This window comes from Macaca mulatta, chromosome 19 (genome assembly GCF_049350105.2).
Source record: "Macaca mulatta isolate MMU2019108-1 chromosome 19, T2T-MMU8v2.0, whole genome shotgun sequence".
Lineage (NCBI taxonomy): Eukaryota > Metazoa > Chordata > Mammalia > Primates > Cercopithecidae > Macaca > Macaca mulatta.
This window is the reverse complement of record NC_133424.1, coordinates 4827211-4854365: the sequence shown is the minus strand read 5'-3', so window position 1 is coordinate 4854365 and position 27155 is coordinate 4827211. Positions and strand designations below refer to the sequence as shown.

The 27155-nt window shown below is 59.7% G+C and overlaps 1 protein-coding gene and 1 long non-coding RNA gene across 7 annotated transcripts in view; one reads left to right on the top strand and one right to left on the bottom strand.

The window, feature by feature from the left end:
* Positions 1–27045, bottom strand: part of PIAS4 (protein inhibitor of activated STAT 4) — a 30595-nt gene extending 3550 nt beyond the window's left edge. The window contains exons 1-11 of one of the 6 annotated variants that reach the window (XM_028840173.2): positions 27006–27045; positions 24299–24587; positions 21904–22330; positions 20938–21033; positions 11252–11336; positions 7604–7645; positions 7134–7224; positions 6887–7015; positions 6699–6804; positions 2538–2611; positions 2136–2296 (exon numbers count right to left, since the gene is read on the bottom strand). In XM_028840173.2, coding sequence (XP_028696006.2) covers positions 2136–2296; positions 2538–2611; positions 6699–6804; positions 6887–7015; positions 7134–7224; positions 7604–7645; positions 11252–11336; positions 20938–21033; positions 21904–22330; positions 24299–24382 — 1295 coding nt within the window. In that variant the 5' untranslated portion in view covers positions 24383–24587; positions 27006–27045. Of the gene's footprint in view, positions 1–2135; positions 2297–2537; positions 2612–6698; positions 6805–6886; positions 7016–7133; positions 7225–7603; positions 7646–11251; positions 11337–16578; positions 16769–18292; positions 19571–19741; positions 20692–20937; positions 21034–21903; positions 22331–24298; positions 24588–24924; positions 25061–27005 lie in introns of those variants that run through there. The other 5 variants (XM_077979455.1, XM_015122488.3, XM_077979456.1 and 2 more) reach the window with 5 other exon arrangements.
* Positions 12190–15118, top strand: LOC144337008 (uncharacterized). The gene is made up of 3 exons (XR_013409599.1): positions 12190–12231; positions 13874–14113; positions 14442–15118. It is a non-coding gene; the product is annotated as an uncharacterized LOC144337008 (long non-coding RNA).
* Positions 27046–27155: the final 110 nt, after the last annotated feature.

Below are 27155 nucleotides of genomic sequence, written 5' to 3'. Positions count from 1 at the left end.
GGGCCTCGGTCTCCCCACCCGCAGGAGGGAAGGGCGCAGTGGCTGGGGGGCGTCTGGGGAGAGGCCCCATGCCTCATGGGTCCATGCAGGGCTCAGGCTGGCCTGTTACTGTCAAGGCTACAGCTGCTCCCAGGCGCCTGCAGTGGTGTCGTTCTCATCACACAGGACAGCCCTCGTCCCGCTCTGGGCGACATTTTCTTTTTTTTTTTTTTTTTGAGACGGAGTCTCGCTCTGTCCCCCAGGCTGGAGTGCAGTGGCGTGATCTCGGCTCACTGCAAGCTCCGCCTCCCGGGTTCATGCCATTCTCCTGCCTCAGCCTCCCGAGGAGCTGGGGCTACAGACGCCCACAACCGCGCCGGCTAATTTTTTGTATTTTTAGTGGAGACGGGGTTTCACTGTGGTCTTGATCTCCTGACCTCGTGATCCACCCGCCTCGGCCTCCCAAAGTGTTGGGATTACAGGCGTGAGCCACCATACCCAGCCTTCTGGGCGACACTTTCTGAGGCTGATGGGACTCCTCTCACCCAGGCCAGTCCCCCGCCCGCCCCACCGAGGTCTCTCTGAGGCAATGCTCAGAGCCCCCTGTGCCGGGGGGCCACCCCAGGCGTAGCACAGCTCTGCCTGCTCACTGCCCTGTTTGCAAAACTCCTTCTCACCCTCCAAAGTCCCACCCCACAGCTTCTCTTCCTCCTCTCCAAGACAGACACAGCAGTTTATGTCTGGCTCTGCTCCTCTATCCGCTCCCCCCGCCAAGAACAAGGCTCCCTGTAGGCAGGGTCTGGAACAGGACTCTTTTGGGGACCCTGGGGTCACCCACTCAGAGCCAGGGACAGACAGACGACAGGGCTCATGGAACAAAGTATGAATCAAGGACCTCTCCTCCAGGAAGCCTCCCTGGCTACACTGAGTCCCATGGGCTGCTGAGGCCAAGGCCTGTGTGGGATACAGCTGTCTGCCCCAGCCCTGGTGGCCCTGGAGCTGTGAGAGCTGTAAGAGCTGCCGCCACCCCAAGCCCAAGCCCCACTCCGGGCCTGTGGGGGAAGGCGGGCACCCGGCTGCACAGCTGTCAAGCTGGGAACAGAGCAGCCATTCAGGCAGTCCACGTGCCCGGCCCCAGGGTCTCCTCTCTCTACCCGAAGCTGGGATGCAAGGGGGTGGCCACCCAGCCTTCCACAGAGGCGACCCAGACTCAGGCCAAGTTCAAGTCCCAGTCTGGCCCCCTGTGAGCCGAGGGGGGCTCCAGCTGCTGGCTGCCTCCTCTGAGCCTGTTTCCTCGTCTGTAAAATGGGGAAGCTCACAGGTCTGCCTCCCAGGATGGGGACAACTGCACAAACCGGAGGTCTACTTAGGGACCAAATCTATGACCCCAGAGGCAGGCCAGCCCTGCCTTCACCTGCACGGTCCACTGAGGCCGTGCACCCGAGGGCTGGGGGCCCAGCTCACCCCCCCAGGCAGGGCCTGCTCCCGCCTGTGAGGGCACCAGCTCGTGCCGCTGTGGCCTCACGCCCTGCCAGAGGCTCTGGGGACGAGAGGTGGGCGTGGCCGGCGCCATGCAGGAGCCGCATCAGGTGCCACAGACAACAGGGCTCAGTTTCTGGAAACTTAAGCCCTGGGCAGAGCCTCCCTCCAGGGAGAAAGGTCTTGTCCTCCTGTCCCCTGGTGCCTGGGGAATGCCTGGCCACAGCTGTGCCACCCAGGAAGGGAAGGGTATGGCGTGGCCAGAGCACTCCAGGGGCACCACCTCCTTCGCCTCTCTGTGAGGAGCCACCCCCATTGCTGCGCGTCCTGGGGCGAACGCCGTGTGAAAGCAGAGTCCGGCTTGGTTTTTTGGGGCAAAAACCACACTCCTGGAGCTCAAGGTCACACCTGCCTGAGGTCATGTGGGAGCGGGGTGGACCTGAGCCCGCCTTCTGCAGCCTAAGCTACATGCCTATCGCCTGCACAGCAAAGGCTCTGAAAAGTTCCGCGAGCAAGAAACGGGCTCTTCTCACAGCCCGGGGCTTCCAAAGCTCCGGGACCGTGTGTCCCCACTGCTGTGTCTTGCTGGGGCAGCACGGGGTCTGCAGGAAGCAGGGTGCTGCCGAGATCTCCATGGCCGCCCGGCTCCGGCCGCCCTCCCGGGGCCCCAGGCTCACCCATCGATGATGAGCTGGTCGTAGGGGGCTGGCTTGTCGCACACGGGGCACATCCAGGTGGGCTTCTTCTCATTCATCTGCAGGTAGAAGACGGCGTCGAAGCACTGCAGGTGGGCGCAGGTCTCTGCCCGGCAGGGCACAGAGAGCCGCATCTTCACCAGCTGCGGGGGAGGGGCTGCGTGAGCATGGCACCCGTCTGCTGTGCCCGCCCACCCGGCACCCCTCACCCCCAGCTCCATCCTGTGGCTTGTTCCAACGCTCATGCCTCAGGAACACGGGGGGACCAAGACCAGCCTTGCCCCCGCAGGCTCACGGTCCAGCCAAGATGCCCTGGGCCCAGGGCCACCAGGGAGGAAGTACAGCCGCAGGAGAGGCCCCAAGGAGGAGGCTGCCCCAACTCACCGGGCAGATGAGGGACACCCGCACACCAGTGGTGGCGATCTCGCTGTCGGGATCCAGGCGCAGCTTCTCCTTGACTGTGGGGAGGGAACGGAGGACGCCGTCAGAGAGGTGGGCACAGTGGGGCACAGGACTGGGATTCGGGTTCTCTCCAGCACCCGTGACCACCTCCCAGAATAGATGCCCCCAAAACGAGCCTTGAGCCTCGCTGTGTGGCTCAGGGCCACGAGGCACCAGAGGAAGTCAGGCGGCGACCACCATTAGATTTGACCACAACCTGGGCACACCACAGACCCAGCCGACGCCCCCACACGCAGGTGGCCTATGTGGCCTCCCCTACCCCGCGTGGGCTGTGACCCACGGGACTTTTCTGGAAAGTTTCATGCAACACAGCCACCGACGGGGTCATTGCTGTGACTTAATTCCGTCACTGACGCACCATCCCCAAGGCCACAGTGGGGAATGAGGCAGGGATTCCTTTGGGAGATGGACCCGGGGGCCTCCCGGCTGTGAGCCAGGAAGAGGCCGCCGCCCAGCCCCGGACACCACGCCGAGGCAGCCCGCACACCCAGGAGTGTAGCCGCTTCTTTAAAGGAAAAGACGGTGCCCGCCAGCAAGCTGCACGGAACACGGGCAAACACGTGAAACATGAAGGCTCGGGGCAGGCACCGCCCTCCCCTCCACAGGCAGCAGGCCCACAGCCAGAAGGAACTCACGCGGGGACCCCGGCTGCCTCCTGACACTTCTGGGATGCGGCTGAACTCCATCCTCGGCTAGCTCAGGACAGCCCCCAGCCCTGGGCCCTGCAGGGCAGACCACCCTGGCCCACAGTCCACAGGGCCTCTCCATCCACCACCCGGCCCTCAGCTGCCTAGTGGACCAGTTTTGCTTCCTCTAGGAAGCCACCTGCCCAACCGACTTGGGGTTCAGAGTGATGGTGCCAGCCTGTCTCCCCGCTTCCCCCAGCTGTCCTGACGTTTCTCTGTCTGGAAATGCTCCTACCACCCCTTGTCGGCCTGAAACACCACTTATCTCTGGCCGCTTGGAAGCCACTTCCTCCTTCCTGACCCCCACCCAGCCCCCCGGCCTGTGTGTGCAGCAGTGGGTTCTTCCTTCTCCCGTAGGGACGCAGTGGCAGCCACAAGGGGCCAGCATGGTCTGGCCCCCTCGCAGGCTCCCAGCAGCTCTCCTGCTTGAGCCAAGGCTGCCCTAGTCGCTCACTCCTTGGCTGAGTTTCCACCCCTGGGACCCAGCTCTGGCTACCCGGTGCCCACGTGGACCCTCACGCCTGGCAAAGGGGCCCTGGGCAGCTAGGAGGGGATGCAGGTGCCCATCTGATTTTAAAGCAAGCTCTCCCTTCTCCATGTACAGAAAGACATGTGCAGCAGGAAGGGTTCAAGTGAGGCAAACGTGAGGACTTCCTAGGTGCAACGAGAAAAAAATCCAGTGACAAAGAGGCTAAGGCTGGGGCCAGCTGTGGGAAGCGGCAGGAGACCCCTTCAGAGAGGAAATCTGACCCTGCAGCCCCCAGCACTGCAGGGCTCTGGTCACTGAGGAGTTAAGGCCGGCCCCCACCCCATGGGCCTAGAAGAGGCCTGCCCGGCCCCAGCCTCCTCCCTCAAGTTGGCCATTGTCCCCAAAGGAAAGGAAGGTGGGGGGGGGTTGAAGAAAGGGCCCTTTGAGGGAAGAGGGAGGCAGGGCGGGGACACCCAGGTCACAGAACCCTAACTTTGCCAATCTGTGCCTCAGTGTCCCCACTGGTCCCACGGGGACATCGCCAGGCCCTCCCTCCCCGAGCCTGGAGGAGGCTGGCCGGGGATGCGGGACTCTGCGGTGGGCACCCTCACCCCTGCACATCCTGCTCTGCAGAGGGGGTGCTGCCGGCCATCCTTCCTGACTTGGGGGACCGGAGTGTGCAGGAAGCTTCAACACGATGGGGCTCGCAGGCCCCTGGCAGTCCCACCATCGCTCCAGGCTTCTGGACACCCAGGCTAGTAGGTGCCCTTTGGTGGTCAGGAACAGGGGCCAGAGGCCCGGGCCTGGCTGTGCCAGGAGGGCAGTGCTCATGGGGAACTCTCAGGCCTGGGCACAGGAGCCCTGGGCAGCTAGGAAGGGCAGCTGGGAGACCCTCTGGCCCCCATTCTGCCAAGGGGCTGGGGTGGTGCCCAGATTCCACCTGAAAACAGCGAGCATTCTGGAAGGGGGCACGAGCTAACCCGGTTGGCCCAGAACCACCCTCTTCTCAGTCTGGCAGGTGGTCCCAGTCCTCGCCCACCTGCCCAACTCCCACTCCCAGCTACAAAGGACTCCAGGTTAGGCCTAGCCTCTCCATAGAACAGGCCTGTGGAGCCCACTGAGGCCTGAGCCCCAAGCATGTGGGGTCCAGAGAGAGGCCCAGGTGCCCTCAAGATGGCTCAGATCTATTCTCCTGAAGACAGTGGCCACCAGAGAAAGCCAGTGACTTTCCAAGGCCACACAGCCACCAAGCAGGGCTAACTGTACGCTGGCTTTGTGCTATGCGGCTGCACGGGGGGACTCATTCACCTGCCCAGCTTGGCAGGCTTTTTTTTTTTTTGAGACGGAGTCTCACTCTCCCAGGCTGGAGTGCAGTGGCGTGATCTCGGCTCACTGTAAGCTCCGCCTCCCGGGTTCACGCCGTTCTCCTGCCTCAGCCTCCCGAGTAGCTGGGACTACAGGCCCCCGCCACCTCGCCCGGCTAGTTTTTTGTATTTTTAGTAGAGATGGGGTTTCACCGTGTTATCCAGGATGGTCTTGATCTCCTGACCTCGTGATCCGCCCGCCTCGGCCTCACAAAGTGCTGGGATTACAGGCGTGAGCCACTGCGCCTGGCCAGTAGGCTTTCTTTTAAAATTGCTCTGCGTGTCACTTAAAAAATATTGTTTTCATTGTTACAAGCACAAAAGAGAACAGGTGCAAAAGAGGCCAAGACTGTCATCCCAGCACTCTGGGAGGTTGGGGCAGGTGCACCGCTTGAACCCAGGAGTTTAAGACCAGCCTGGGCAACACAGCAAGAACCTGTCTCTAGGAAACATTAAAAAATTAGTTGGGGCCGGGTGCGGAGGCTCACGCCTGTAATCCCAGCACCGTGGGACGCGGAGGTGGGCGGATCACGAGGTCAGGAGTTCGAGACTATCCTGGTTAACACAGTGAAACCCTGTCTTTACTAAAAATACAAAAATTTAGCTGAGTGTGGTGGCGGGTGCCTGTAGTCCCAGCTACTCGGGAGGCTGAGGCAGGAGAATTGCTTGAACCCAGGAAGCGGAGGTTGTAGTGAGCCAAGCTCATGCCATTGCACTCCAGCCTGGGTGACAGTGAGACTCTGTCTCACAAAAAAAAAAAAAAAAAAAAAAAAATTAGTTGGGTGTGGTGGTAAACACATGCGGTCCCAAGCTACTCAGGAGGCTGAGGCAGGAGGATGGCTGGAGCCTGAGTCAGAGGCTGCAGTGAGCCACGAGCACACCATTGCACTGTAGCCTGGGCGATACAGTGAGACCCTCTTTTTTTCTTTTTTGAGGTGGAGTCTCGCTCTGCAGCCAAGGCTGGAGTCTAGCGGTGCAATCTCAGCTCACTGCAACCTCCACCTCCTGGAAACCCTGACTCTCTTAAAAAAAAAAAAAAAAAAAAAAAAAAAGATAAAATGGGGCCTCACCACGTGAGGTCAGACCGCCGCTGTTCACCTTCCTCCCATAGCAACTGTCTCCATGGCCATCGCTGTCCGTGCCCCGCCAGGCCCCGCAGCACCCTTGACCCCGCTGAGGCAACCAGAAGAGCCTGCTTAGAGCGCAGCTCCCTCTGGACTCCTCTCACCCCTCCCGGCCTCTGTGCTGCCCCGGAATGAGGAACGAGGCCCCAGCTCTTCTGCTGCTTGGACCCCTGTAGGCTGGGGCGCCTGGGGCCAGCAACACGGGGTGTGACCCCACAGGCTTCTGCACAGCAGCTCCCACTGCCAAGTGCCCCCTCTGCCATCCGTATCCTCCACAGACCTCCTCAGCCACAGCGGGGAGGCCATGGACCCCTAGAGTGACAGGCAGCCCCTTACCCATCTCCTTCGGGTGCAGGCCCCCCCACCCTCGCCCAGTACAGGGAAGGTTTCCAGGGGGGACTTGGCCTGCCCCTCGGCCGAGGTGGCCCTGAGCTGCTCACCCAGTGCCTTGCACAGCTCCGGGTGCTTCACCCCAATGGTCTTCAGCCTCTGCAGCAGCTCTGACGAGGTCAACTGCCGAACCAGGTACAGGGCCACGGAGTAACTCTGGGGACAGAGGGGCGGGGTCAGGGCTGGCAGGGCGGGGGCCGGGGCAGGGGGGCAGGGTGGGCACCGAGCATGCACTCACCTTGCCGTAGTTCCCCCAGGTGACGGTGATGCGGTTGGTGGCCGAGGACAGGTACATGAGGTGGGTGAGGTTGATGGGGCGGCACGGCCTCTTGGGTTCCACCCCAGGCTTATTGGAGGGGTAGTAGCCCTGCAAGCAGACAGACCGCTCAGCCTCGAGCCAAGAATGGCTGGAAAATCCAACGGCCCCCACCCTCCCTCCACGCCCCCCAAACCCGTGTAGCAGATGTGGGGCGGGCCGTGCTCACCGGGACTGAGCAGTAGCTGTGGTTGACCTTCACAGCGATGTTGGGCGGGTACTGGTCCTCCTGAGGGCAGCTGGTGTCTGAGTAACAGATTCTGCAACGACAACAGGGACCATGGGGCGGCAGGAGTGGGCGCACAGGAGGGGCTAGGCCGCTGTGGGGAACAATGGGGACCATGAGGCGCACAGGAGGGGCTGGGCCGCTGCGGGGGTACACAAGTGGGAGTCAAGTGGCGGTGATGGGGGCACTGGAGAAGGTGACATGGTGGGTATCGGGGCCCCCGGGTGTGGCCTGAGCAGGTGGTGGGATGGTGGCGTATTCCCAGACAGGGACAGATGGCAGGCTGGGGGGAGCTGGGCTCTGCTGTTGGCAGGGGAGACTGAGAAGAGCCTGGACCAGGACTGGGGGGCAGGGGGGAGGAGGGGCAGGTGACCGGGGTCCAGCCCTGGGGTCGTGGGCACACCTGGGCATACCTCAGGACGACCTGCACGGCTTTAACTCCGGGCTGCAGTTCTCTGTGGGTGTGGAGCAAACCAGAGGAAAGGAAAGGAGAGCGGAGTGAGGAAGGCGCAACCTCAGCCTGCCCCACAAGGTGGAGACCGCCACCCCACAAGGCTCCCTCCCCTAGAGCTGGGAAACTGAGGCCCAGGACTCTTTTGTGCAGGCCAGGTGAGACAGGAGTGGCTGTGGGGTCAGGAGAGGGGCTGGCCTCCCTGGAAAATTCAAGAGAATCGACCACAAAACCCTGAACCAGAGAGGGCAGCCAGGTGCCTCTCACTGCGAGGAAACAGCTAAAACGTGCATGCTGGAATGTAGCAGCCAGCTCACAACGGCAAGAAAATGCCCAGTCTGCGAGGCCGAGGCCGGCGGAGCTCTTGAGCCCAGGAATTTGAGACCAGCCTGGGCAACATGGTGAAACTGTCTCTACAAAAAATACAAAAAATTATCCGGGCATGGTGGTGCACACCTGTGGTCCCGGCTGCTTGGAGGCTGAGGCAGGAGGATCGTCTGAACCCGTGGAGGCGGAGGCTGCAGTGAGCTATGATTGCACCACTGCACACCAGCCTGGGTAACAAAGAGAAACACTCTCCAAATTAAAAAAAAAAAAAAAAACCCAGTTAACACCTGAGAATAAACTTTAATAAGAAACATCACCAGGAGAAGAGGAAAAAGTCTCTCTACCCAAAGACGCATCCGTGGATGTTCACAGCAGAAATGACCACGACAGCCACAAAGTAGCGGCAGCCTGAGTGTCCTTCCACAGACGGAAGGACCAATACACACGGCACGTGACCCAGCCACGGAAAGGAGCCAGGCTGACCCGGGCCTCAGCACAGGTGCACCGTGAGGACGTCCCGCCCAGTGAGAGATGCCAGACACAAAAGGACACACAGGGCAGGTGGCTCACGCCAGTAACCCCAACACTTTGGGGGGCAGAGGTGGGTGGGTCACCTGAGGTCAGGGGTTCCAGACCAACCTGGGCAACATGATGAAACCTCGTTTTTACTAAAAATACAAACATCAGCTGAATGCGGTGGTACATGCCTGTAATCCTAGCTACTCAGGAGTCTGAGGCAAGAGAATCACTTGAACCTGGGAGGCGGAGGTTGCAGTGAGCTGAGATCGTGACACTGCACTCCAGCCTGGACAACAGAGTGAGATTCCGTCTCAAATAATAATCATTTAAAAAAGCCACTGTGTGTGACTCCACTTCTTTTTTTTTTTTTTTTTTTGAGACAGAGTCTTGCTCTGTCGCCCAGGCTGGGGTGCAGTGGCCGGATCTCAGCTCACTGCAAGCTCCGCCTCCCGGGTTTAGACCATTCTCCTGCCTCAGCCTCCCGAGTAGCTGGGACTACAGGCGCCCGCCACCTCGCCCGGCTAGTTTTTTGTATTTTTTAGTAGAGACGGGGTTTCACCGTGTTAGCCAGATGGTCTCGATCTCCTGACCTCGTGATCCACCCGTCTCGGCCTCCCAAAGTGCTGGGATTACAGGCTTGAGCCACCGCGCCCGGCCGTGACTCCACTTCTACGAAATGTCTAGGACAAGCCCATTTACGGAGATAGGAGGGGATGCGTGGGGGCCAGCGGATGAAGGGTGGTGGCTGATGGGGATGGACACAATTGCTCCGAGACTAGGCAGTGGTGGGAGCTGCACTACCTATTGATCCACGAGAACCCACTCAATGACACACTTAAAAACTGCGTATTCTATGGCATGCAAATCATATCTCAACGTAAGAAATACAAATGCGGGTTGGGCACGGTGGTTCACGCCTGTAATCCCAGCACTTTGGGAGGCAGAGGCGGGTGGATCACGAGGTCAAGAGATCGAGATCATCCTGGCCAACATGGTGAAACCCTGTCTCTACTAAAAATACAAAAATTAGCCAGGCGTGGTGGCGCATGCCTGTAGTCCCAGCTACTCGCGAGGCGGAGTCAGGAGAAGAATATCGCTTGAACCCAGAGGGCGGAGCTTGTAGTGAGCCGAGATCGCGCCACTGCACTCCAGCCCGGTGACAGAGCGACTCCGTCTCAAAAAAAGAAAAAAAAAGAAAAGGAAATGTCCAGAAGCTTTCTGAGGAGAAACCCAAACTGATTTTTTTATACTGTGTGGCTGGCTCAAGCACCCCGCAGCAGGGACGCAGTGCGGGTGGAGCTGTGTGGACCCAGGTTCACAGACAAGGAAGAGGAGGAAGGTGACGTCACCACCTTGGGTCACCCAGGCAGAGAGGCCTCCGTGGCCAAGCCTGGCTCAGCTGGTTCTGAACCCTTACTAGGTGTGAGGGCCAGGCTGGGAGGCCCCGGGAACCTGGCCCCACAGCAAGTAGAGGCGGTGGGTCTGAAGCAGCTGAGCATGAGAAGCTGGGCATCAAATGGGGGCGCCCAGCCCAGCCCTGCCACGGACTCAGCGGTGACCTGGGCAAAAGGCCTCCCCTGTCCTGAGGGTCCAGCACCCACCATGAGGCTGCCCCGGCAAGAATCTGTCTCAGCTGGAGGCAGGACAGCCTGAGAGAGACTGAGGGAGGAGCAGAGCACCGGGCAGCCACACTGGCCCCTCACCTGCTAGAGTTCAACCGTCCTCATCTGAGGGCAGTGTCTGGGGACATCCGAGGGAACGATCCCACCTCACTATCCACGGTGCACAGGGGTAAACCCTGCGTTCATTATCTGGGAAAAAACCTGACTTTGGCCGGGCGCGGTGGTTCACGCCTGTAATTCCAGCACTCTGGGAGGCTGAGGTGGGTGAATCACCTGAGTCAGGAGTTCGAGACCAGCCTGACCAACATGGCAAAACCCCATTTCTACTAAAAATACAAGAACAGCCGGGCGTGGTAGCGGGCGCCTGTAATCCCAGCTACCTGGGAGGTTGAGGCAGGAGAATCGCTTGAATACGGGAGGTGGAAGTTGCAGGAAGCCAAGATCGTGCCACTGCACTCCAGCCTGGGCAACAAGAGTGAAACTCAGTCTCAAAAACAAACAAACAAAACAAAACACCTAACTTCCTGCTCATGCTGGACACCAGAATAAATTCCGGATAAGGCGGGCGGTGTAAACCAGGGACCCCAGCTCCCGGGATTCTCCTCCTCTCTTCCCCTCCAACTCAGGGTGTGGATTTCAATGTATGCAGCCTTCTGGGACCTCAGCAGGGCAGAGGATTAAGGGACGCAGAGTCTCTTGGGGGTACGTGGAATCCAATAACCCAGGGAGGTCTCACCCGCGTTATCCTGCCCCAGGGGACACTGGACAACGTCTGGGGACATCTGTGGCTGTCACAACATGGGTGTGTTCTCGGCATGGAGTGGGTAGAGGCGAGGAATGCTACTCAGCACCCTGCAGCGCCCAGGATGGTCCCACATGCAAAGGGCAAGACCGTGTTAAAAGGGGACAGTCAGCCGCCTCTCTCTAGCGGGCTGCAGGGTACAGGCAGTGGGCACACAGCCCAGCAGGTGAGACTCAGGACGGGGTTTTCTGGAAGGCAGCGAACCCGGCCACTGCCTCGCAGCACGGTTCTGGACTGAGCCCGAGCCGGGCCTGCAGTGGGCGTGGCTGCCGGCTCTTCCAGTGAGCCCAGGAGAAAGCGGGCAGGCGGCAGGGCACGGGGCTGGGGGGGAGCCGCGCACCTGGAGTTCCGGATCAACTCCACCTGTCTTGGCGTCAATGCGAAGATGCACGGGCTCTCCTGAAGCTTCTCGTTGTTCTGTGGGACTGAAGACAAACACAGGGTCATGGGCATGTCTGGTCCCTGGCAGGTCCCCCGAGCCCAGTCGCTTTTCCCGGCCTTCTCCTCTTCAGATCAGGAAACAGGAAATGGGAAGCTGGCGGGACAGATATGTGGGGCAGAGGTGGGGGCCGCCCAGGGAGGAGGATGAGGGAGGAGAATGAGGGAGGACTCCCGCCCATCCCCTTCTCGGGGCCATTCACCACGGCCCGTGTCCTGTTGAGGGCCACTCAGAGAGCCAGTGCCCTTTGCAGCCCATGGGATGCAGGCGTCTATTTAGGAAGGCTGAAAAATGCCCAGCTGCCTGGGGGGAGAGCTGGACCCAGCCAGGCCTGCAGGACCTGCCATCCCTCCTCCCTCCTAAGTACAAAATGGACCCGGCCCTTGCTCTCCTCGTGCCTGCAAGGTGGCCATGGCGTCACATGGACAGAGGTGGCGCCGGAGGTACTGACGGGATGAAGGCCATGGCGCTCACAAGCCTGGGCCCTACCCTATTACTTACAACTGGACTGACGAGCAGAGGCGCAGTCAGAAAACACTGTTCTTTGTGTTTGTTTGTTTTGTTTTTGAGATGGAGTCTTACCCTGTCGCCCAGGCTGGAGTACAATGGCACGATCTCGGCTCACTGCAACCTCCGTCTCCCAGGTTCAAGCAATTCTCCTGCCTCAGCCTCCCAAATAGCCACCACGCCTGGCTAATTATTGTATTTTTAGTAGAAATCGGATTTCACCATGTTGGCCAGGCTCGTTTCAAAGTCGTGACTTCAGGTGATCTGCCCACCTCAACCTCTCAAAATGCTGGGATTACAGACGTGAGCCATTGCGCTCAGCCAGCCCCATCTTTTTTTTTTTTTTGAGACTTTGTTTCACCCTTGTCACCCAGGCTGGAGTGCAATGGCATCATCTCGGCTCACCACAACCTCCGCTTCATGGGTTCAAACGATCCTCTTGCCTCAGCCTCCCAAAGCAGCTGGGATTACAGGCATGTGCCACCACGCCCAGCTAATTTTGTATTTTTAGCAGAGACAGGGTTTCTCCATGTTGGTCAGGCTGGTCTTGAACTCCCAACCTCAGGTGATCCGCCCGCCTTGGTCTCCCAAAGTGCTGGGATTACAGGCATGAGCCACTGCACCTGGCTGCCCCATCTCAAAAAAAAAAACAGCATGGTGTGGCGTCTCAAAAAAAAAAAAAAAATTAGCCAGGCGTGGTTCAGGCACCTGTAATCCCAGCTACTTGGGAGGCTGAGGCAGGAGAACTGCTTGAAGCTGGGAGGTGGAGGTTGCAGTGAGTGGAGATCACACCACTGCCTGGGCGACAGAGCGAGACTGTTTCCAAAAAAACCCCCAAAACACAAAAACAAAAACAAACGAACGAAACTCTAGCTGAACAACAAAAAGACAGTGAGAACACAAACTACCCATATCAGAAATGAAAGAGAACCACAGTACAGACCCTACCGCTTTCTGGTCCAACAGGGGAAGAAAAGGTGTACCTTCATGCCAATGGATCTGACAACTCAGTGACAAATTCTTCCAAAGATGCACATTACCAAAACGGGTACCAAAAGATACAGGAAGTTTGAAAAGTTTGTTACCTGTTAAGGAATTTGGATCCATAATTAAAACCTTTTCTGAAAACTGCAGGTCCAGGTCGGGCACGGTGGCTCACGCCCGTAATCCCAGCACTTTGGGGGCTGAGGTGGGCGGATCGCTTGAGCCCAGGAGTTTGAGGCCAGCCTGGGCAACACAGTGAGACCCTGTCTCTACAAAAATTTTTTAAATTAGCCAGGTGTGGAGGCGCGCACCACCTGTAGTCCCAGCTACCTTGGAGGCTGAGGCAGGAGGATCGCTTGAGCCCAGGAGGTGGAGGCTGCAGTGAGCCGTGATCGCACCACTGCACTCCAGCCTGGGCAACAGAACCAGACCCCATCTCAAAAAAAAAAAAAAAAAGAAAAGAAAAAGAAAAAGAAAAAGAAAACTGCAGGTCCATATTGGTGAATTCTATAAAACATTTTGGAAAGAAACCACATAAACTGTATGTAAACTCTTTCAAACAACAGAGAAGGAAAGAATACTACCTATTTTACAAGGCCAGCATAACTCTGATACCAAAACCTCACAACACGGCGTCAAGGAAGGAAAATTACCAATAAATGCCCCTCACGAACACAGATGTAAAATCCTCCACAAAATATCAGCCAGTATTTCAGGCCCCTGCGATTTGTGTGAGAAATCTAAGACTGGTATAAATCCTCTCTACACACACAGGCCAGGCGCGGTGGCTCATGCCTGGAATCCCAGCACTGTGGAGGCCAAGGCGGGTGGATCGCTTGAGGTCAGGAGTTCAAGACCAGCCTGGACAATATGGTAACCCCATCTCTACTAAAAATACAAAAATTAGCCAGGCATGGTGACACACGCCTGTAATCCCAGCTACTTGGGAGGCTAAGGAGAATCGCTTAAACCCAGGAGGCGGAGGTTGCAGTGAACCGAGACTGGGTCACTGCACTCCAGCCTGGGTGACAGAGTGCGGCTCCGTATCAATAAAATAAAATGAGGTAAAATAAAGTAAAATATCTCTCTACACATCCACTAGCATGGCTAAAATGAAAAGACTGGCAACTCTACGAGGTGGCGAGGGTGTAGAGCAAACTCTCTGCTGGTGGGGTTATAAGACAGTACAATCACTTTGGGAAACTGCCCTTATAAAGGTAAGCACAGACCTACCCCAGCACCCAGGAATCCCACTCAAAGTATTTTCCTTCAGTAAATGGAAACATGCGGCCGGGTGCGGTGGCTCAAGCCTGTAATCCCAGCACTTTGGGAGGCCGAGACGGGTGGATCACGAGGTCAGGAGATCGAGACCATCCTGGCTAACACAGTGAAACCCCGTCTCTACTAAAGATACAAAAACTTAGCCGGGCGAGGTGGCAGGCGCCTGTAGTCCCAGCTACTCAGGAGGCTGAGGCAGGAGAATGGCGTGAACCCAGGAGGCGGAGCTTGCAGTGAGCTGAGATCCGGCCACTGCACTCCAGCCTGGGTGACAGAGCGAGACTCCGTCTCAAAAAAAATAAAAAAAAAAAAAAAAACAAAGTAAATGGAAACATGCATTCAGAGACTTGCAGGCCGGGTACGGCAGCTCATGCCTGTAATCCCAGCACTTTAGGAGGCCAAGGTAGGAGGATCGCTTTAGCACAGTAGTTGGAGACTAGCCTGGGTAACATAGTGAGACCTTGTCTCTAAAAAACCATTTTTAAATGAGCCTGAGCCAGGTGTGCTGGTGTGCAGCTGTCATCCCTGCGGCGCAGGAGGCTGAGGCGGGAAGATTGCTTGGGTTCAGAAGTGTGAGACCAGCCTGGGCAACACAGCAAGACTGTGTCTACGTTAAAAAATATATTTAGACGTAAATCAAAAACACTGAGCGGCATGTATGCCCTGCCATCGCTTGTGTAACGAAAACGGAGGGAAGGAATCTGAGTAAATGCCTATTTGTCTATAAGTGTAAAAAAATATCGGAGGAGCGTGGGGGAGAGAGAATCCGGCCACAATGGCAGCCTTGGAGTGGCCGGGAGACAAGATGACGGGCAAGCCCTTCAGAACAAGGACGGCGAACTGCCCTGGTAAAGGCTGGAGTTCATCAGCTTCGCAGGCCACACTGTCTGTGTTATGAGCAGAGACTGCCCGGTCCTGGAAAGGTGCTCCCAGGACGGCAGTGCACACAGCAGTGTGGCCTGCACCTATGACAAGGGCCTTTACAAGAACCGGAGCCGTGGCATCGGACCTCAACTGCCAGCACCGTCTTGGAACTTTCTCAATTAAAACCCATGAGAACGGGTAACGATGTAAAAAGTACATCTGCTTTAGGCTCAGAAGCTCAGACTGCCGGCTGGGTGTGGTGGCTCACGGGAAGCCCAGCTACTCGGGAAGCTAAGGCAGAATGGCGTGAACCCAGGAGGTGGAGCTTGCAGTGAGCCGAAGTTGTGCCACTGCACTCCAGCCTGGGCCACAGAGCAAGACTCTGTCTCAAAAAAAAAAAAAAAAGAAGCCAGACTGCCTGGGCTGGGATCCCAGCCCTGCCAGGGCCTTTGTGGCCTGAGCCTGCATGTCCGGCCCATGCTGACCCGTTTCTGCGGGAACCGGTGCCGGGTCTGTGGCTGGCCCTCAGGAAGAGGGTGCTACCGCAGCAGTGGCGTTGCCACAAGCGCCACAGTGCCACAGCCTGTTCCCGTTTATGTGCTGAGGGCACAGCCAGTCTCTGCAGAGGTGATGGGCTGTGGATGCCCAGCTGGGCCCCTGAGGAAGGCCGCCTAATTGGGAGGGTGGGGCACACAGGCCACCTGTAGACGCGCCCAGATCTGCCCCAAGCGCCGGGGAGCAATGGTTCGGGGCAGGGAGGCCTCACAGGAGCCGACACCTGAGCTGGGCCTTGAGCTTCCAGGCTGGGTCAGAGGTGAAAACACGGACACTCCACCCCTCAGTGTCTCAGTCCACGAAATTAGTCCAGGAATTAGGGGAGGAGAGTGGGTCCCCAATAAGCAGCAAGTCCATGCCTGGGGCAGAAAGGGCCCAGTCATTGAAGACCAAAACTCTGGGGTCCTTGCCCTGGGAGGCTCCCTCTGGGGGAGGCCAGGCTGTGCTTCTCTGCTGGGGACCCGGGAGATGCCCTGTGCTCTGACTGCTCTGCTGTGCTACTCGCCCCAGGCCGCTCACGGATCCCCCCAAACACCTGGCCCCCCTCTGCTGGGGAAGGGGCTGTGGCTGGCCCTTAGGAAGAGGGGCTACCGCAAACCTCCTCTTCTGCCCTCGGGGTCAGCTGTTTGGGGCCAGAAACCCAGGTGGCATCCACGCAGCCCCCGCCTCTGCTGTCCTGCAAACATCCACTCCCCCAGCCAGTCCTGTCAGTTCTGCTTTCAAATGCCACCCGACGCGGACACCTGCCCCCAGCTCTGCTGGTCTCAGCAGCCAGAGCCTGCTCCCTGGGCTGGCTCTGCAGGAGACCCCTGGCCCTCAGCATCCCTGTTCAGGGCCACACCCACCCTGGCCTCCTGCCTGGGCCCTACCAGCCATGCTGCCTCGGGGACTCTGCACACGCCATTCCCTCTTCTGGAACCTTCCTCTCCCGACCAGCCTCATGGCCCTATATTTGTCTTTGCACAAATGTAACCAGAAGGAAAGGCTTCCCTGAGCACCTCATTTAAAAACTGCACCCCCCGCCCCGCTTTTCTCCAAACCTTCTCCCTCCAAGGATCGACTCAGTTCCCCTGCATCACTCTGCTGCTCCTTCTTGTTGGGCCATTGAAGCATGAAGTTCCCCGAGGGGGAGACGGTTTCGTGGACTGCCCGGCACCCACGGGCCACAGGACCAAGGCACAGGCGCTGCTGAACCAGATGCACCTTTGCGGCCAGGTGCGAGGCTGGGCCCTGCCAGGCAGAGCCGGTTCTGGGATGAGGTGCCCAGCCAGGCCCTCCAGCCCGGGCATGCAAAGCAGCCCATGGGCCCAATCCGAGAGCCCAACAAGAAGGGCCCAGCCGCTGGCTCCACCCAAGGCTGCCAGGGAGCCTCGCGAGATGCTGCTGACATGAATATTTAACGCCAGGAGCAGATGCTCACAGCATGGGGGGTGGTTATAAAACAGCAGCCAGGACAGCCACACGCTCCTACAATCACACAGGCAAAGGGGGAAGGCGGCAAGCACGGCCCGCTGCGCTGAGGCGGCCCGCTCGGGCAGCAGGGCGCCAGCCGGGCTGCTCTGCTGTTGACTCCAGTTTTCTGGGACAGGCGCATCATTGTGCAAGTGTAAATAGAAATGAAACACGGGGAGATTTTAAAAGGCTGATCGGGGCCGGGCGCGGTGGCTCACGCCTGTAATCCCAGCACTTCTGGGAGGCCGAGGCGGGCGGATCACGAGGTCAGGAGATCGAGATCATCCTGGCTAACACGGCGAAACCCCGTCTCTACTAAAAAATACAAAAAACTAGCCGGGTGCGGTGGCGGCGCCTGTAGTCCCAGCTACTCGGGAGGCTGAGGCAGGAGAATGATGTGAACCCGGGAGGCGGAGCTTGCAGTGAGCTGAGATCCGGCCACTGCCCTCCAGGCTGGGCGACAGAACAAGACTCCATCTCAAAAATAAAAAAATTTTTAAAAAGCTGATCGGATGGGAACATTCTGCCTCCAGCTGGCCCATGTGCTGGCCCCCTCCTCCAGGCTGTCCCCTCCCCAGCACATACAAGTTCTCTAACTCCCAGCCCCACCCTGTCCAGCTAAGAGCTACCAGCACCAACTCCCCACCCCAGGTCCCCCAGATTAAGAGTAGAGGCAGCACAGTCAGGTATGAGGGACACAGGGGGCACTGTCCTGGAGGGGTGGGGAACAGGTGCCCCTGGCTAGGCACAGGGGGCGGTGCTGACAGCTCCACCCATCAGCGAGAACATTCACAGGCTGCCATGGGAGGGGGACCAGTGGGCAGGAAGCAGAGCAGGAGGCTGTGGCCGGCGGGCAGGTGGGGAACTGGGCTGGGCAGGGCAGGGGCCACAGGGGACAGGAGAAGGACCAGTGGGATGTGGGGGTGGCTGCCAGCAGTCCCCCAGTTGGTAGCGGTGGGCCCATCCCTCCTCCTCAACCAGAAGGCCCGGACCTGGGGCAGAGCTGGCGGAGTCCCCTTGTTCCCCAATCATAGGCACGGGAAGTGCCAGCGGGCCGAGTGGGTCAGACTACCCTACACACGGGACAGTGACACAGGATGCCCCATGCCCCCCAGGCTCCCAGTGTGCAGACGGACAGATGGTGGGCCTGGGCGGGCAGCAGGCCTGGCTGTGGAAGGCAGGTGGCCACTTGCCTCCTGCACCTCTCAGTTTTCTCACTGACCCCCAAAATCACGCCAGAACCTCAGGGGCGCTGCAGCCCTCGGGGAAAGCAGGGTAGCTTCCAACCTTCCCTGGACCCACCATTCTCGGGTTCCAGCCTCTGCCGCCTGCACCCAGGCTGCTGCGTCCCTCCTCCTGGGCACACCACACTCTGGCCACAATGGACTCCATTCAGCCCTGTGAATGAGCCCTCTCTGGCCATCGGCCTCTGCCCTCACTGCCCTCTGCCTGGAGTACACTCCTCTGCCCCCTCCCCTCTGCCCAGAGTACACTCCCCTGCCCCCATCTCTGCCTGGAGTACACTCCTCTGCCCCCTCCTCGCTGCCTGGCTTCTTGGGAATCACCCTCAGGTCTGGACTGGAAGCTGCTGCCTCCAGGAAGCCTTCCTGACTGCTACCTCCTCCCAAATGTACAGTGAATGGCTCCCGCTACTGACAGCTGCCCCTGAAAGCCCTCTGCCAGCCACGAGACACTCATCACCTGGCACTTCTGTGTGGCACCTGAGCAGGGACCATGCTACCTTGCTGTGGCCTGGGCAATGCTCACCCAAGGGCTTCAGAGACTGAAGGGCACATGTGTCTACACACAGCACAGCACAGCACAGCACATGCCCGACTGGCAGCTCTTGGCTAGTGCCAGGGCTTCCTGCCTCTGGGGGCGTCTGAAGCCGTGGCGACAGGGGCTCCACTCTGCACAGCAGGCGGGCAAGCAGGCAGATTCCTCGGGGTGCCCGCTGTGGGCCGAGGCCCTGGAGAAGCAGCTCTGTGCCCGGCCAGCGTGTGTCCTTCCTTCCGCCCCACATCTCCTGACAGCCTCTCTTCCCATGTGCCCTGACAGGAGGGTCAGGCCCCCTAGCCGGACTCCCCAGGTGGTGCAGGCTGGGAAGCGGTGGGGCGGGCTTCCTTGCTGAGAGGCAGGACAGGGTCCCCAGCCTTCACGAGGTCCAGGCCAGAGCCTCTGCTCAGAGGCAGGACCCAGTCGGCTCAGAATAAGGGAAGGCAGGCCGCTGTGTGACCTTGGGCCATTCTCCGCACTGTTCTGGGCGCCAGCCCCGTCCCCACACATGGTACCTCCCACTGGAGCCGATCATCTGTGGCCCGAGGCCCCCGTAGCCTGCTCTGCAGCTCTGTCACCCCCTCCCCCAGCCCAGCATTCCGCGCCACGTGATTTATGGCTCCTGTCCGCCTGGCGCAGTCTCCATCCTGGAGCCGGCCGGCAGCTATTCCGGGGAAACAGACCAGAGCAGTGGGCCTCACGCTGGCCGGTGGGTCACAGCCAGAGGCGGGGGCAAGGGGGAAGCCGGTGGAACTGGGTCCTCCTGAGGCGGTCCCCCGCAAGGCCAGCACCACAGAGTGCACCCTGGGGAAGGACACAGCCCAGGGTCGGGGTGGAGGAATGGCATCTCAGGCCCTGAAACCAAGGGGAGCACTGCTTTGGGGCCAGGGTCTATGCTCCAGGAAACCTCTGAGGACCCAGGCATTCCCCGGGGGGGTCCCCCAAGAGCATGGGAATCCAGGAAAGGAGGTTCACCTGGTGGCCTAGGATGGAGAGGGGGCCAGTGGGAAGGAGAGGCAGGGTGGGGTTGGCCTCTTTGTTCTGAGCCGCCAGCAGAGTCATACTGGTGTAGACAGGGGAGCTGGCTCTCCCGGAGATCAGGTGACCGGGGTCCCTGGGGGCTCAGGGCACAGTGATGCATTGTGGGATGGAGCTACTGGTCCCCGTGCAGGAAGGAAGACAGTCAGCCCTGTCCCCCGCCCTGGACCAAGCCTGCCCTGCCGCTCCCGGGAAAGCCCAGCCTCCCTGTGATGCAGGTCCTTCCCAAGGCCCAAGCTTCAGAGATAGCCAGCTCTGCCCAAGAACCCGCCAGGGGGAACCGCTTCCCTCATGAGGCAGCAAAGGCCGGGAAAGTCAGGCCAAGGCCCCGAGTCTCCCAGGACAGGTGCTGCTGGGCCAACCTGCTCCCCAGGAGGCTGCCGCTAGACACCTCCTGCAAAAGAAAAAAGGTGGAGGCGGAGCCTCACTTGGAAGGCGGAGCCTCAGGCTGGAGGGAGGAGCCTCACTGTCTCAGGAACCACCAGCAGCATCTTCCTACCTCCTCCACCTCCTCCACCTCCTCCAACCTCACTTGGAAGCCCAGCCCCTCCAACCTAACCTCACAAAGTCCCAGGGCTGTAGGTGGGAGGGGAATGGCGGCCAGTTCCCCTTCCCCACACCCCCATTGACCCTGCCTCCCGGGGCAGGGGAGTGGGGCCAGCTGGCACCCAGTGGACTGAAGCGTGCCAGAGAGGAGCCCTCAGGCCACAGCAGGGACCAGGCAGGTCGCTGGGTCAGCAGGGTGGGAGGGGGCGTGCAGAGGCTTCCTGAACCTCGCGGCCTTGGTTCCGTTCCCTGCTGCGTGTCCATGCCTGGTGCCCATCACGCACCCACCCAGCAGGCACTCCCACGTTTACTGCACTCCGACGTTTACTGCGCGACGTTTACTGCGAAGGAAAGAGTGGGGGCAGGGGAAGGGTGGCAGGAAGAAGAGACCTCCAGGCACACAGAGGACCTGGTAAAATCTGAGCGCCTTGGGGCACAGGTCCGCAAAAGGCCCAGGATGTTCCACTCCCTAACTGGGAGTCCCAGAGGCTGCACACTCTCCCTGCCCTGGGGGCTGGGGCTGCTCTGGCCTCCCTGGCCCTGAGCTCAGGGCTATGGTTGAGGCAGAGACCGGGCTTGATACCCACCTGCAGCCTGAATGGTCACGGCTGCTGGGAGGCGCCAGGGGCCTGTCCACACTGCTGCGGGCTGCGAGGTCCTGACACACTCCTGCTCAGTCAGTGCTTGCAGACAAAGACATGAGAGAGAGAAGCGTGGAGCCCAGCACCTCTCCTCTGCCTGGGATCGCCCTGAGCCCCCAGCACGCCTGGTGCGCACAGCCTGGCAGTGACCTGAGCCCGCTGACCAAGGCCATACCTGCAGGCTGCCAGCGAGGAACCAGAGCCTGGGGGAAGGAGGGAAGGCCGATGCCACTGGCCAGCCCCCTTTCCATGGGGAATAAGCAGGGAAACCAGGTTCCCAGGTGACCCTGGTCACCCTTGGCCCTGGCAGTCACAGCCTGGTGTGGTCCCTGCCTGTGCCACAGAGTCTGTGAGCAATGGACTCCATGGGGGAGACGGCAAGGCGTGTCCGAGGCTGGGTCATAAAAAGGGCTCCAGCTCCCAGCTGGACGTGCACGCTCGCTACCCTAGGGTGAGGGAGCCACCAGGCTGTGGAAGCCCGGGCAGCCCGTGCAGGAGGCCGCACAGTGAGGACCTGGGGACGACGGCCAAAAGCCGGTGAGGAGCTGCAGCCTGCCAGCCACCACACGAGGAAGTGGCTGCTCCAGCCCTGGTCGAGCCTCCGGATGAGGTGGCTCCGGCCTGACTGAGCCTCATGAGAGCCCCCGAGCCCCAACGCCCCGCAACGCAGCTCGCTGGTTCCTGAGAGCTAACAGACGCCCACTGCTCCATTTCAGGGTAACTTGTACCACAGCAAGGGGTGACCAATATCAAAGATGGTCCCTTTGCTTCCAGGGAAGGACAGCCCTGGCCACCGTGGCTCCCGCCCTGGCCGCGCCAGAGAACATCACCAAAGGTGGGCTGCATGGCTGGGCTGGGCGACAGGGCCTAGGTGAGGCCTCCCGTCGCAGCCTCCCCGGGGCGGCCACTCACCTAACTCGGTGGGCTTCAGCAGCTCGTCCAGCATGTTAAAGAAGGGCAGCTTCACCAGGCGGACTTCTGGCTTAAGGGTCTTGGCGGGTAACCGTCCCAGTCCGTTTAAGTACTTCCCATAGAGCACGGGGTAGTCAATATTGGGGCCTGCCAGCGGAGTCCTGGGCACAGCGCCGGCCCGGTCGTAGGTGGAGTGCATGGTCAGGGGGTCCAGGGGCCGGTGCGGCTGCTGGGCAGGCTCCGAGTTCTTCTTGGCGTAGCGGGTCTCGTACAGCTCCTTGATCTTTTTGAACAACTCGGGGCTACAGTCAAACTGCACCAGCTGGAGGGCCCTGGTGACGAGCTCGTGCTTCAGTCCGCTCTTACTCCGGCCCACGAAACCCAGGAGCATCTGAAGGTCGGAGACTCGAAAACTCATCACCATGTTCTGAGGAGGAGCAAGCACACACAACTCAGAAGGCAGAGCTGCGAGGCAGGGGACTCCGCAGAGGCCAGGCCCTGAGGCGGGGGCCGTGAGAGACACCCACTCGCCAGGAAGCGCCAGCCTTGGCTGGGGCTGGTGGAGTGCCCTGCCCCTACGATGCCCCCTCCCAGCAAAGCCCTGCCCCCTCCCTCCTCCTCATCAAACTTTCCCAGCATCGCCAACGCAGCAAAAGCGCCTCTGACTAGGCCCCCCTTCTATTTTAGGTTCTCTTTCCCTGTCTTCAGCCTGAAAGCATCCCCAGGGCAGGAACTGGGAATCGTGCTTTACTTGTAAACGGCCTCTGCCAGTGCCTTGCCAACAAACACCAAGTGCCTCTCTGACCCTCAGTCTCTTCGTCGGGAGGATAATGACATAAAGCACTGGCTGGGCGGGCGCTCAACCCTTGTCAGCCACAGACATGTTTTCCCTTCGGTCTCGCCAACGGTAGCCACAGTTTACTTAGCACTAATCACCTGCCGGGAACCAAGTCGGTCATGTGATTATATATTTAACTCTGATCCTTAAAACACCCCTGCTAGGCTGGTGTGTGAGCTCTGTCACAAAAGAACTGTAGGCTCAGAGGTGGCAGTGCCAAGATTCAAACCCAGACCTGGCTCTGAAGCCAGGGGCGGTCCCTGCTGCCACACTCTCCTCCGGACAGCAACACAGGGCCGGGCCTGTGGGGGCCTCCGAAACGTCTACCCATCATTCCAGCAGGGTTTCGTCCCCTCGGCCCTGTGGACGCTGGGAACGTCCCGGGCACTGTGGGGTGCTAAACACCCACAGTTCATGACAACCAAATACATCTCCAGACATCGCCCTGAGTCCCTGGGGGACTGGTCCGAGGGGAAGGCAGCAGCCACAGGGGCTGTTGCGGGACCTGGGCCAAAGTGACGAATGAGGCTTGGCAGGACCTGGCCCTCATCCCCCGACAGTACCTCTCCCGCGAAATCAAACCAAACAACAGAGCCCAGCTGACCCTAGTGTTTGATGTGGGGTAGCCTGGCAGTGGCCTCCCCTCCATGAGGGGTAGGACCATGAAAGGGAAAGAGGGCTCAACAGGCTGCAGAAGCCAGGTGTCCTCGAGGGATGGGCTGGCAGGGTTTCGGGGCCACCCACCCTCAGCCCTGAAGCTGGCCTGGGATGAATGAGATGTGGTGGGAAAGAGAAACTTCCAGGAGGAATGGAGAAAAAGCTCAAGTGTCAAGGGTGGTAAGCAAAGCTGGCAGGCACCCGAAGAAACCAATAAGTCATCCAAACTCCACTCGAAAGACCCTGAGGGTCAAAGCCAGAGGCAGTCCCACTGGAGTGTCTACACTGCGGCCTCCGTGCCAGGAAGTGCTGGGGTTTCCAGCTCCCGGCTGCCCCAGGGTGAGGCCAGGAGCCTAGCCGCCCATTTCAGCACCAAGGCTGCAGCAGCCGGGGCCGCTGGCGGGGTCCTCATCTGTCAACTCTGATTCCTTCCAGCTGTACCAGGCCAGGATCCTGCTGGAGACGAAGAGGCTCTCAGCTCAAAAGGACAGGGACGCACGTGTGGGTGGCCCAGTCCTGCCCTAAGAGCCTCGGGAGAAGCCTCTTCCCGTATCAGGGCTGCGCGGCCCCGTGACCGTGAAGAACCGGGATGCCAGCGTCTGCTCCCTGCCAGGCACCAGCGAGGCCTATGTCGCTAATTTCACAATGACCACACCCATCGTGTAGGTGAGGAAACCGAGGCTCACAGAGAGAAGTGGCTGGCCCAGAGCCTCCCTAGTACATGCATGGGACTGGCATCGGCCCCTCGGCCCCTGGGCTCCCCAGGGTGTTCCCGTCCGCTGCCGGGGACCCTCACTCACCAGCACACTGGCTATGGGGACCTGCGTGGTCTGCTGGGCCTCAGAGTCAGTGATGCTTTGAAAACAAAAATGCCTCACCTCCCTTGGCCTGACTTCCTACCTTGTGCAGAAAACACAAAGGCTTGCGGACAAGATGTTTCTTCTGGAAGTGGCCCAAGGCCTTAGCAGGGAGAGACGATGTCATGTGGACACTTCACACTGGCAGCCTGGTCGAAGGCAGGTGGGCTCAGGAACCTGCTGACATCCTGGCACCCCGGGAGCCTCCGCCCCGCCCAGGCTGGACAGTGGAGCCCCAGCTCCCACTTCCCGGAGCACACCCCTTAGGCGGCCATATGTTCACGACTCAGATTTCCCGGCAGCTGCCACCTCAGAGGAGCCTGCCCTTGACACTGGAGGGAATGCGGGGGGGACAAGCATTCAGGAAGAAGCCCCAAATGCCCCAGGATCACTTCCTGCCCTGGCTCTGAGCTGACCTGCCTGCCGTCAGAGCTGTGTTTATAAACAGCGCCAGGCCCCGGCAGCTTCCAGAGTTTCAACTCCAGGCTTGCCTGGAAGTCGCGTGGGGAGACATCAGCTGAGACACAGCAGCTGCGCTGAACCTCTCCTCTAGCACAGGCCCCTCGGAGCGCTGGGGGAAGCTCAGGAAGGCGCCTCTTTCCAGGAAAGTGGAGATGTGTGCTGCGGACTATTTCAGGGAGCTCGCAGACACCCCTGCCCCAAACCTGCCTCCAGGTCTCAAGCTGAGAGTCTCAGATTTCAAAGTTCACCAACAAGCCCCCAACATTCGTCCCTCCGAGCAGTCTGTGATGCACCCCAAAAGACAGAATCTGCAGCCATGAATATGACAGGCTGAGGAAGGCCCCTGTAAAAAAGGGGGATGTTTCAATGACATTTAAGGTACTTAGAGGGGTAGCAATGGACTCAAGAAGAAAGAAGGCTCCCCAGGGTCCAGGCCCCCTTGAATGGAAGCTCACGGTTTAGAGAACCTGAAAGAAGGATCAACTTGATTTAATTGAGGTGGGGGGACCTAGTCACCAGAGGGTCAAGGAAAGTTCATCAGATCATATTTCAAGGCCTGGATGGTACAAAAGAGTGCAGACCCTGCCCTCAGGCAGGGTGGGGGTGGGGAGTCCAGGGTCACAGCTCCAAGTCCAGAAAGGAGGTTACATTTCAGGACTCCAGGGCACTTCAAGCCCAGAGCCTGCCACCTCGGGTTTACAGAGTTTAGGCCTCCACATCTCCAGGGCGAGTCTCCACTTTTCAAAACTCTAGAGAGGGACAGAAGTGTGTGCGGGGCGGGGGAGAGGGGCAGGGTTGGGAGGCGAAGAGAGGTGTATGCTGTAATCACAGAGCCCTGAGTGCTGTGTTTTCAGATCCCAGTGGGTAATGTGAGAGGACTGAGAAGAAAATATGTACAGGTCAGGACTGTGGGGAGGGAAGACGTGAAGAGGGATGGGGGAGGGAGAGGTCCCCTAACTTCCTTGGAAGCCGTGGTTTTGCGGGCACTTCTAAGGGTTTTAGACCCTCAGCTTTAGGCAGGCACCTACAAGAAGGTACATCCCCTGGAATGCGGATACTCGGAGCTCAATCCTAGGATTAAAATGGGTTCCAAGTTAGGAGATGGTATCTATGGGACATGGGACCTGCACAGGATCCGTAGTATAAAAGACTAGCAGCAGAAGTTATTCTAAAGAGGCCAATCTTGGACCCAGTGGGGACCCTCCAGAGATCAACATAAGAGAATAGGCAGAAAGACAGGAGACCTTAAAAACCAAAGCTGGGGTGCATAAAGATTCTGGGGGCTGTGTAGGGAGGGAGGGTGTCTGACCTAAAAAGTAGACTCGCTCAAGAACAGAAAATAAGAGAAGCACCCAAGGTTTGAAGACAGTATCTGATGCTGCACAGGTAAGGTTTAGAGGCCCCTGAAGCAGAATTAGTAGCCTTAGATTCTGTCCCAACGGGAATGAGGTAGGACCAAAGCACAGTCCAGGATTTAAGATTAAAAAAAAGGAGAATAAGGAAAGTCTTTGACCAAGAAAAGTGGTCAGGACTCCATTCTATGGGGAGGGAAAGAGGGGGCCCAGTCTTCCCCAGCGCCCACTCCAGCGTGTGAGAGACGGTGTCGGGAAGGGGGCGGGGTTCTGGGACCAATGCAGGAGCTGCAGAGGGGCTCAAGCCCGAGCCTGGACTCCAGACCCCAAGAGGACGTGCTGTGTCTTGGAGGTGGCCTCAGGGCCCTGACTCCTCTACCTGGACTGTGGCAGGACACTCTCCGGGACTCAGGGGACCCTTCCAAGCAGGAGACTCGCAAACCCCAGTCTGGCCTGTTGGGCGGGGACGAGACCCAGATACCATTCTTGGGAGCCCTGCGGGCGGGGAGGCGCAGACACTCCCCCCTACACACCAGCCAAAGAGCAAAGACCCCGGCTCGGAACCAAGAGAGCAACGAGCAGCTCAACACGTCCCGCAGCCCGGGAGAACGGTGCCTCAACCGGGAGGCGCGGCCCTGGCCTGGCGCTTAGGGACCGGGACTCCAAGGGCTCGGGCTGGGTGGGGGGGAGCCTGCCTGAAGCCGGGGAAGCGACCCCCGGAGCGAAGACCCGGGTGAGGCAGGAGGGCCCCGCCCCCGGCCTCCCCGCCCCCCGCCCTCACCCTGAGACCCGGGGTCGGGGTCCGGGGGCCGGGACCGCGAGCCGCGGGCCGGCCGCGCTGTGGGGCCCCGGACAGAAGGCGCAGACCTCGACCTGCGGCCCGGCCCCCGCCCTCTCGCCCACTTGCCCCGGCCGGTTCCGCCGCCGCTCACTCACTTTGGCCTCCACCAGCTCCGCCGCCATCTTGGCCACCAGCGTCCCCCGCGCCGGGAGCCCCCAGCCGTCGCGTCACGTGACCGCCCACCACTCGCGGGCGGGGCCGCCACCCGAGCCAATTAGCACCCGCGCGCGCTCCTCCCGCCGCCC